This window comes from Quercus suber, unplaced genomic scaffold, assembly GCF_002906115.3.
Source record: "Quercus suber isolate HL8 unplaced genomic scaffold, Cork oak 2.0 scaffold_60, whole genome shotgun sequence".
Classification (NCBI taxonomy): Eukaryota; Viridiplantae; Streptophyta; class Magnoliopsida; order Fagales; family Fagaceae; genus Quercus; species Quercus suber.
In genome coordinates, this window is record NW_027069525.1 from 79,990 (window position 1) to 91,013 (window position 11,024).

The window sequence follows — 11,024 nt, forward strand, 5'->3', positions numbered from 1 at the left end:
TAGACATCCTGAGTCCTTCAAACCCCAACTAGCAACCAACTACTTCTACCTCACTTGCCGGAGACACCTCCATTGAACCACCAATAGACAACCACTAATAAGATTGAATTTGAGATGGTTTCCTATATTTCCAAAACTTCACTCATGTCTCACCATGATCTGTGTTTGTATGAGATGAAGTGAATAAAAATCTCTCTCAAAGTATGAGATGGATGAAGAGAGGATGAGAGTTTCTTGGCTCAAAACTAAAAGCTCTCTCTTTTCTTACAAAGGTGACTAGATGGATAATAAGAATGATGTGTAGAGATTAAGTTATACTCTGATCATTCTCTCTTGCCACATTCAACATACACATAATGTGTGTGTTAGCATTTTTACAGTGGACAGAAAAATATCATAAAACATAACAATTTGATTATGCAATTTGTGACATTGTCGCAACTTGGCTAGTCGCAAGACGCCTAGTCAACACTTTGATTTAATTCTTTTGTCACACGTCACTCATGAGCTGAGTAGGTCGCCTGAGGTCGCGAGTTGGCCCAGAATGCAACTTTCATAAATATCACAAGGCTCAAGAACTTTTTACCCCAAATAAAATTAAGCCCAAAAAGATACATTAAAATGGGACAAAAAAATACACATAAATTTGTAATTGAATAAAGCCAATTAAAAACATGAAATTTACAATCTCCCTCTTAAGCTATTCTATAACAAAATACACCTATATAGACTTTAAACTTAAATGTGAACCAGAAACCTAGGAACAACAAAAGACTCACACCTAACTCTAATGACAATAGCAAAACTTGAACTTGAAAACCAATGAACTTAAGGCAAGTAGAATAAAGTAAAAAAGAATAAATAAATACAATGCTATCAGTATATATGAATGATATGCATGAATGCACGTGTTTAGGAAGGCTAACAAATGTGCAGACTTTTTGGCTATAAGGAGCTGTTGTATGCAAGCTGATTTTGCCATTTTTTATCACTCTCGCTCTGCTGAATTTCTTCCTTTATTGTATTTGGATATGTATGGTGTGTCCTTTTGCAGGCTAACAAGCCCATCTCTGGGGTCTATAAACAGTTAGTTGTTTTATAATAATTCCCTTTTAACCAAAAAAAAAAAGAAAAAGAAAGATATGCATGAATGAAACTTTATCAATCAAACAAACAACCATTTTTTTTTAAAATGGCTACAATGATCAAAACACCAAGTAGTGATCATCCACACATGCAAGCAATTAAGCACACAAGCACAAGTGCATGTCGAACATTAAAGAACAATATAATGGAAATAATTAAGCATAATATAAAGTTTTAAATCCAAAACACCACACAAGCCAAATAGGCCTAAACACAGCCATAAGTACATCCCAGCAACTAGAGTTATAAGTACTATAAATAAAGACCAGATAAAAACAGTATGCGTACAAAATAAGTTCAACAAAAAGAAACGAGTTAGATTTGGTGTAGCTAGTCAATCTTCTCTCCTCCTGACTATGTACTCCCCTTCTGTGAGCAATCCCTCTAAGTAAAAGAAGTCAACATTTAATGCTCTCCCCCTTTTTGGCAGAATAGGCAAAGGTAGTCCTCTAATCCTCCGCAGGAAGTGAAGGAGGAGGTGGAGACGGAACATGTAGAAATTGCTCAATCCAACCAACCCTTGAGTCAAGAATGTCAAGTTAAGTGTACATGTCAACAAAGCGAGAATCCACATGGGAGAAACCCGATGCGAATCCACATGGTAGAAACCCGACCCGATGTGATCTGAATCAATAGCTCTTTAAACTTTGCTTGGATATCAGGCAGATCAAATGGAGGAGGGGCACCCTACTCTACCATGAGTACCATCCTTTCAATCTCCGCTTCAAGGTCAACATTGGCACCACCAAATCCAAGGGCCTCTTGGTGACTAGAAGAACCTTTCTATTTATTCTTCTCAATATGTGCACAAATCCTTGCAAGAATGGAGATGCCGATCGGCCCAACATGGGGAAGAGTTGTGTATGGATCAGGATAGTTCACCAAAAAATAGTCACAAATCTTGAGCACAAGAGAGGGAAATAATAAGCCATTTCTGGAAGAAGTTTGGGACCTTTCTTGACAAAAACAATGATAGATGTAGTAGCAGATGTCAATGGAGACGCACTTGATAAGATTATAGAGAAACCTTGAACGATCGGAGTTGAGAGTAGTCAAATGATCAATAGGATATAGATTGGTGCCCATGATGGTGAGCAAAGCCTTATTCTCAACCGAGAAACCCCTAGTCATTATAGAACTACATCCAGCTGACACCGTCCACCAAGGAATGATGCAACTTAATCAATATTGTGGAGAAGTAGCCTTCTGTCTCGACTCTTGGAAGAAAATTAATAACAATGATACAAGATATGTCGGCCGGTGTGAGTTCAAAACGAACACCTCTAGAATAGCATAAAAGACTCTCAATACCTCTAAGATCTGCATATAACTTCCAAACTAAATTTGTTGTGTATCTAGACTTGCAAAAAATGAAATAAACCTTTCTCAATGCTGAAGAGAGCTTAGTGGAAAGAGCAGATGCATATATCACCATTGACCATACAACACTAAATAGTCACTTCTTCTGGACTTGAAGTGTTTACCATATTTTAATTCAAGTAAGTCATCCTAGTCTTCCTAGTGGCATAAGATTGATAAGTCGGAAAATTACCTAATTAACTTGACCAACTATATTTGGTATTATCATATTGATATCTTTTCTAAGTATGAAATATTATGGTAAATGTACGGTCAGTCTCGGATACGCACGGCAAAGTAAGGTCAAACACCCAGCTTCTCCTTCCCTAGTATGGAAAGCCAACAAGGCATTATAAGTTTTAGTTCCATTTGGTGGAGGAGACACTAATCCCCCTTCAAATTTGGGTCCTCTGTCTAACCTATAAAAAAGTAAGGGAAAAGGGAAAAGGGAAAATTGGTCAAAACAGGCCGAACCGCAGGTCTGCTGATTAAACCAAATTATTAATGAGATATTAGAAATCACCTAAAAGAAGTTTCGTCTGCCTCAATTCTACAGATCTTGCTCCATTTCTCATCAGCAAGAGTAATCATGCTTCATTCTAGCATTCACCATCAGCACACAGATGGATTAAAAACCATATGAAATGCAAACAAGCTCAGCCTTCCTTCACAATAACGCAACTAAAACCTGGTGGGTTACAGCATCATTGTGAAACATACATAACACGGTCAACTTTCTAAGTTTTTCATAACCACCTCATCAACAATCAACCTAAACTAGATTCAATGGCAAATCACATGATGACACCCAAAATTGCAAATGAACAAGGTGGCATCATGCAGTAGCAAATTAATGATAGACCTCTTTCTCATGCCAAACCAACTCACCATAGAAGCCTAACTTCACAGCATACTTTACACTTTTAAGAGTAATTCTAACAATGATGCTGGAAGAATTTTACAGAACTAGGATGCACAAAAACCAAATCATAGGACAGCTAGAAATACAAGTTAGAATAGGAAACAATAATTCGAAACAAATTATATATACACTACAAAATTCATCAATTACCATTGTTAATTGCCATCACAATCTCTCTCTCTGAACAGTGAAACAACTCTTTATATTCTAGAATGGGTTAACGATAAGGAAAATCCAATGCAGAATAGAATTACGAATAAAAATTGGTGAAGCTTTGAAGGGGACAATCAACCATGCCAACTCTACTTAAGCTTGACAATAATAGCTCTTCTATCCACTGAGGAAGCAATGCACAAATCATAGTATACTCCAATAGTATTCAATTCAATGTCATTTTATCCATCCGTAGAGGATCATATTAGCAATATCATACAAATGAGTTAACCAAGTCAACCAAGATCACACCTGAAAGCAAATACAAAATTTGTTGTACCTAAATATCTCCGCACTAATTTCTTATTTAGATGAAAGAGCACAATTTTCTAGGCAATGTTTCCTCTAAACCAATTTGAAGGGATGTCATTCAACTTAATATGTGATGATCAGACAATCCTTCATGTTTATTTTATTTACAATTTCTTAAACAAGTTATATTGCTTATTAGGACATGTGAATAATTACTCAAATTGTCACATACTATATTAGAGGAGAATTCTATTATGTTTTCATCATGTAAATGACAAGTTTCTTTTTTCACTAGCTGATGATGGTAAGGGACAATGGTGATGATAACATAACAAGAACGAGATGCACGCAAGCAGCAAACTGATTGACTTATTTCAAATTAGTATATTACACTAGACAACACATCTTTATTTTTTGTCGGTAGAGAAGGCTAATACTAACAAAAACTACTCGCCAATGTTAACAAGTACAATTCTGGAGACATCAACAAAATAACAGATATCAACCCTAGAGAGGGGATTAGAAAAAATATCTTCAGCTTGACCATAAGCCAATCAAACCAAAGCGCCAACAATTTAGTTAGCCTCCATAAACATATACAATATCATTTTACAAGAAAACTGGTGGAAGAGACCTATAATCAACAATGAGGCAAATAAACCAAGATTAGTTTTCGCCTAACCCTTTAGGAAGGACCATCACTAGAGCATCTAATTCTACAACCAAACTAGCGAACCTCAAAGAAAGCACAAGATATAAACCATCCCTTTCATGCCCACAATTCAAACACAACACTAGAAGTTATGCCCCTTAGAAAACCCATAGATCCAAAAACCACAATGATCCCGCTGTAGGCCCCCTCAATTTGCCAGATCAAGACTACCCAACGCCAAAAATTCACATTCAACTTAACTCAATCAAGATCCAAATGAATCATCAAACTTCCATAGACATCTCTAAGTGATTAGATTTGGCATCCCTAAAAGAGCATAAAGTTCAACCGCTCTATGCATACAAAAGTGGAGACAAAATAGACCAAGAAGAATCTCAAAAGACTAAATTGGTTCTATCAAGCCAAAGACTCCAAATCCATGGGAGACAAGGATTTACAATGCACATCTTATTTATGCTTTATGACCTTTACAGAAAGATCAACTCTAATTTGACCACACCTATTATCATCTTTGTGCTATTTTAAGGAAACATGAATTACAATATACTTGAACTTCTAGTGCTTCCAAGTTCAATGGCTCCTATAAGAACCTTGGTTAAGCCTCAGTTTTTTTTTTTTTTCCTGAAATTCAACAGTTACGACTTACAACTAGGGGAGGTCGGTTATTTAAATGCTAGTTCTCCTAATAAAGGAGAACATATTGTGGCATTGCACTATAAGGCTCTTGGCAGTTGATTTGTGTTTCTAGCCTGCCTTTGGGTCAAATCTTTTATTTTCAGGCAATGAACCAAAGACGCCTCTTGTCTCTTCGATATGAATTGAAATCTTCCACAGTTAACTCACATGTGTAAGCTAGGTTTTTTCTTCTATACACTTAACACAACAAACCAAATGGTCACAACCACAAACAACCCAAATTAAGCCTAATTACATTACAACAACTTCAACCAAAGTAACAAATGAGAATTCCAAACTGGGCTGCAATTTCATTTCAATGACTTAAAACAAAGGATGTTTTAACACTACAATGACATGGAAACAAAGAGTACAAATGGTCCTAACTCCTAAGAACATTAAAAAGCTTCCCTACAAGCCACATACAGATAGGAAATTACATACAGTGACACAAAAGACTGAATTTGTTTTAACACATTAAGCTTTCTTGGGCGATTTAGTGGCCCTGGCTGGAGACTTGGGCTCCTTTGTGGCCGCCTTCTCGGTCTTCTTCGGAAGAAGGACAGGGTTGATGTTGGGAAGTACACCTCCATGTGCAATGGTCACACCTGCAAGAAGCTTTCCAAGCTCTTCGTCATTCCTCACAGCTAGCAACACATGCCTCGGGATAATCCTGTTTTTCTTGTTGTCTCTTGCAGCATTTCCAGCCAATTCCAAAACCTAAAACCAAAAAAACAATATTCTTAAAAGTGAACAAGAAAACTAATTTCCACAAATTAACCTATGATGTCATCATTGATTTACAACGTTAAACCAAGCCACCAATCAGTTTTCTGGTATGGCCAGGAATCGAACCACAAATCTCTTATTTGACGATAAAAAACTTTACTAATTGAACTAATTGGAACTCACAACAAATTCATTACTTGAGACTACAGTAATGCAAGATCTAATAGAATCATAGTTCAGACAACCAAACAAACTAACTAATTTAAATGTTTGGCTCTAATTAAAACCTACAAATGAACATTAAATTAGCTTCAAATTCTTAAGTTCCGAAGTTTGAAAACCTAAATTACTTCTCCATTACAAGTTCTACTTTTTTTCATATTCTTTATAACTGAATCAAGCAGAAGCAACTAAATCAACTAGAAACCCTAAATAGCCAAAAGCAACAAAAAAAATTTGGTTACCTCAGCAGCTAAGTACTCGAGCACGGCGGCGAGGTAAACCGGGGCACCGGTACCGACACGCTGAGCGTATCGGCCTTTCTTCAAGTACCGGCCGATCCGACCGACTGGGAACTGTAGACCGGCTTTGACGGACCGGGAGACGGGTTTCTTCTTTGGACCGCCGCCTTTTCTTCCTCCAGCTCCTCTCTTCACTTTTCCACCGGTATCCATGAAAAATCACACAAAAAAAAATTTCTCGAGAAACAAACAGGGAGTGAGGTAAAGAGAGTGGTTGGACTGGAAGTGGGAAATGGAAATGGAAATTGTGTGAGCGAGCGGTATGGTTGGGTGGGTGAGATTTAATACGGACTCGGCGAGAACCATAGTCTGTGGTTGGGGGAATCTGGACTGTTGAATCTGGGTCTAATCGACGGTTGTGAAGTGATGAAGTGGCGATCCGCGTGAAGTGGGATGGACCAATGAGGTAAGGACGTGGATTTAGATAATTTAAGACCAATTTTACTATTTAGACCCTATAATATAGGAGTATCTTTGCTTGTGTTTGGGGTTGACATGGTCTATTGCGATTCACGAAAGTTAATTTCATATGTGTCGATCAATAATCATAATTGGTTTTGTCGTTGTAATTGTTAAAAAAAAAAAAATTGTAATTATATATATATACATTTTTTTTTTTTTAGTAGTATATGATGGGACAACAACAACTCTCCAGGTTCGTTCATGAAGCTCGTCCAAATAACAAAGCATGCCCGTTAAGATACTCGTCCAGGACGAGATCGTCATGGTAGAGTCCTGGTCAATCTCGTCCTGGAGAGCACGTCTTGGACAAGCTCGTCTTGGGTAAAATCATGACACTTCACTACGAACCATTGCCAACAATGGTTAAAGAAAATAGAGCCAAGCAATATAACTTCCATAGCAGTTATGGAAGCTATCTCCAAGTTTTTTGGACTCCGCAACAGCGGAAGAAGTTACATAAAAGAAATAACCGGTTATACACACTATATAAGCATCTTACGAGAAGGTAAATGTATTTAGTTCTTTCTTCCAATATACTTAGAATTACACAAAATACTGACTTTGCCATTGGAGGTTTCTTGGCCGGCCTCCACCGGTCTCTTTTGATTTTCTTGTTTGTTTTTTCAAAGTTCGCCAGTAGCCTTTTAATCGTTAGCGCCCGAGACTTTAGCCCACTGATTTCTGAAGAACTATCAGTATATATATATTTGTTGAAGAAACAATTAGATTTATTATATAATTGCATTTAGAAGAAAAAAAAAATTAAAACTTGTGTGACAGACCACAAAATTAATTATTTTTCATAGAGACAAAAGAAAAACTAAACCAGTTGAAACACGACATACCCCAAAAGTTATAGGTACAATCCATAGGTCCATAAAATTTATACTTTTTTAATGTCCTTTATGAGTAAGGAGTGGAATATTATAAGGTTTTATTTTGAGGGTAAAATACAAAAACTACTCCTATAGAATGAATTAGTGCAAATTATTATTAAAACTTTTCAAAAATATGTAATTTATCCCCTACGTACAAATAATACTTAACATTGTTTGAAAGTATCCTACTCCTTTAAGTTCTTTGCTTTCTTCCTATTGCTTGTGTTGACCATATAATTGAAACTATATATTATATACATGAGGGGGAATTTGAACAGCCAATGGTAGATACATAATAACCAGATATAGAGAATGAAACACAAGAAAAAAATTTTAAAATAGTGTTAAGTAACATTTATGTTTAGGGAGTAAATTGGATCTTTTTGAAAATTTTAGGTATTGCATAGCATTAGCCTGAACCTCAAAATTTTATTCTTTTATTTTATATCAATTTTGTTTGGAATCATATTAAAATCAATTTTAGCCTCTATTCATTTTCAAATTTAAAAATCTATTCTTCAAGGAATGTGCATGTAACTAAAAAACAATATATTATTGTTGTTTGATTTTGTTATACCAAACACTTCTTTAAAATGGGGGAAAAAAAATTTGTATGTTGCAAACGAATAGGTTTATTTAGCCCAATGAATAAGTTTACGGATACAACATTTTTTTCATAATTGTTTTATGGTTATTAATGTAAAGCATTGTGATTTGTGAATAATAAAAGTGATGTCAGTGATGAGTTCAAATGAAAATGGTATTACTTAAATCACAACAAATCATTACAACAATTGCGAAAAATGTTGTATAATTTAGCACTACTCTTTTACATTTAAACAACTTATTTTAAAATAAATAAATAAAAAGTCCCATTACTAGATCATGGAGTTTAACCATGAAATTGACTTTAGAGATTTCGTGGAGAATCTGGAGATAGACAACGAAAGTGGTACATGGATTGCAACGTAGGCAAAGAAACACGATCGTTTTGGATAAGTCTTACTTTTGCTTTTGAATCAATGGGCTCTCAAGAGTGAGACTGCGAGTTTCAGGTGCTTTCCGCTTTGAACTATATCCATTCAATCAGCCGTTCTAGGTGAGTTTCATTGCATGATTTTGGGTCGGGCCTGACTGAAGCTCGTACAGCAAGCAAACGATGTTCAATTATCCAGGTCCAGTTCAAATAAATATCTCGGATTGGAGTAGAATCTAAAGTTTTTGTTTTTGTTTTTGTTTTTTTCTTATACAAAAATATAAATGCTTATTCAGTCTAATTTAAGTGTATACTATATAAGTGTGTAAAGCTTTTGAACACCAAACTTTCTACTTGTAAAGTAATCATCATGTCAAGAGTTTGCAGTGATAATCTAAAAATTTGTTTAGTTTGGTTGAAAAATTGGATGATAGAAAACTAAGAGGAGAAAATGAAGTGATTATTATTTTTTACTATTTGGTGAGGAATAAAATCAAAAAAAAAAAAAAAAGGATTGGTGGGTATATCCCCATTGAGCCCACAAATTTTTTCTTTCTTTAAAATAGAAATAAAAACCGTGAGAGAAATCTTTTGGAATTATGACAAGAATGTACACTCACACAAACTATCTTTTCCATACTCTCATTCTTCCTCTCAAAAAACAAATAGAAGTTTTTATTTATTTTCTAAATTAATTTGCAAATTACACCTTTTACATTTGGGGTCACAAACACCATATTTACAATCAATACTAAAATTTTAATTTAATGGTAAATGATCATTTCATAAACTCAATGGTAAAAATATCATCTTCGAGATTGAGAATTCATTTTAGAACATTATCAAAACTTTTTTTTATGTGAGATAAAAATCCTACTTTAGTTTAATTTTAAGTGTATATGTGTGTAAACTCTCTCTTGAAGATCTTGTATTTATAATGACAATCATGCCAAGGTTCACAAACACCATATTTACAATCAATACTAAAATTTTAATTTAATGGTAAATGATCATTTCATAAACTCAATGGTAAAAATATCATCTTCGAGATTGAGAATTCATTTTAGAACATTATCAAAACTTTTTTTTATGTGAGATAAAAATCCTACTTTAGTTTAATTTTAAGTGTATATGTGTGTAAACTCTCTCTTGAAGATCTTGTATTTATAATGACAATCATGCCAAGGATGCACGATGGCATCATCAAAACTTTTAATACTCAAAAAAGCATTCATTATTATTAATAATGTGTCACATTGTTAATGGTTAAAACCCAAAGAAAGGATGTGCTTTAATGCATGAAATAAACTTAACAGAAAACTAGATGTTTGAATTAATTTAATTAATTATTTGTTTCCTAAAATGAATAATTTTTTTATACAAGATAAAAATTTTATTTTAGTCTAATCTAAGTGTATATGTGTGCGAAACTTTCTTCTGTAAACTTAAACCCCGACCCTTACCCCACACCTCACACCCCACCCCACAAGCTTCCTAAAATGAATAATTGATTACTAATTAAAAAACGTGATTAATTATAGGGTTAAAATATCATACAATGGCTCAAAGTAGGAGATAAACTTAAAATTATCCCCCTAAAAATATTTATAAAAAAAAAAAAAAAAAAAAAAAAAAAAAAAAAAAAAAAAACTTGAAAATAGGAGTTATAAGTGAGAATGAGACGAATGGGGTAGTGTTATTATCCGTATAGCAAGGGTAATCCGTAACTTCAAGAGAATAGTGGATGGGTATTGGGTGGTAATGATTTTTTTAAGTTAGGTTTGGTGGTTGGACTTTCAACATAGTGGTTCGATCGATTTGGCATGGTGCTCGGGTCGACTTTGGAAATATATTGGTTTATGGGTTTTGTTCAAGGATAGGTCTTGGTGAAATTGATCAATTCTAGATGGTGGCTAATGGATTTGGCCAAAGTTGGTTGCGTGATAATAAACCTAAAATCCACGATTTCTCAAGTGAAGAGGCAAATTTAAAGAATTAGATGTTAAAGAATGACATTATAGGTTGTGTAATTTGCGTGATAATAAACCTAAAATCCACGATTTCTCAAGTGAAGAGGCAAATTTAAAGAATTAGATGTTAAAGAATGACATTATAGGTTGTGTAAAATGGTGACTAGATTGTTCGACCATGTTGGCTTGGATGGAGAGGGCCGGCGAAGGCTAGTGGTGGCGATTGGAGAGTGAAAATGGACATAGAA

The 11,024-nt window shown here is 34.7% G+C and overlaps 1 protein-coding gene across 1 annotated transcript; it reads right to left on the reverse strand.

The window, feature by feature from the left end:
* Positions 1 to 5,525: 5,525 nt before the first annotated feature.
* On the reverse strand, positions 5,526 to 6,770 carry LOC112031120 (histone H2A). Its single transcript, XM_024063803.2, has 2 exons — positions 6,434 to 6,770; positions 5,526 to 5,960 (listed from the first exon to the last, which is right to left on the reverse strand). Exons 1-2 carry the CDS (start codon positions 6,641 to 6,643, stop codon positions 5,718 to 5,720), a joined length of 453 nt encoding a protein of 150 aa, XP_023919571.1. The 5' UTR covers positions 6,644 to 6,770; the 3' UTR covers positions 5,526 to 5,717.
* Positions 6,771 to 11,024: the final 4,254 nt, after the last annotated feature.

Coding starts and splice junctions, on each gene's coding strand:
- LOC112031120 (XM_024063803.2), bottom strand. CDS start 6,643: ATGGATACCGGTGGAAAAGTGAAGAGAGGAGCTGGAGGAAGAAAAGGC. Junction 5,961..6,433: donor TCGAGTACTTAGCTGCTGAG/GTAACCAAATTT, acceptor TTTTGGTTTTAG/GTTTTGGAATTGGCTGGAAA.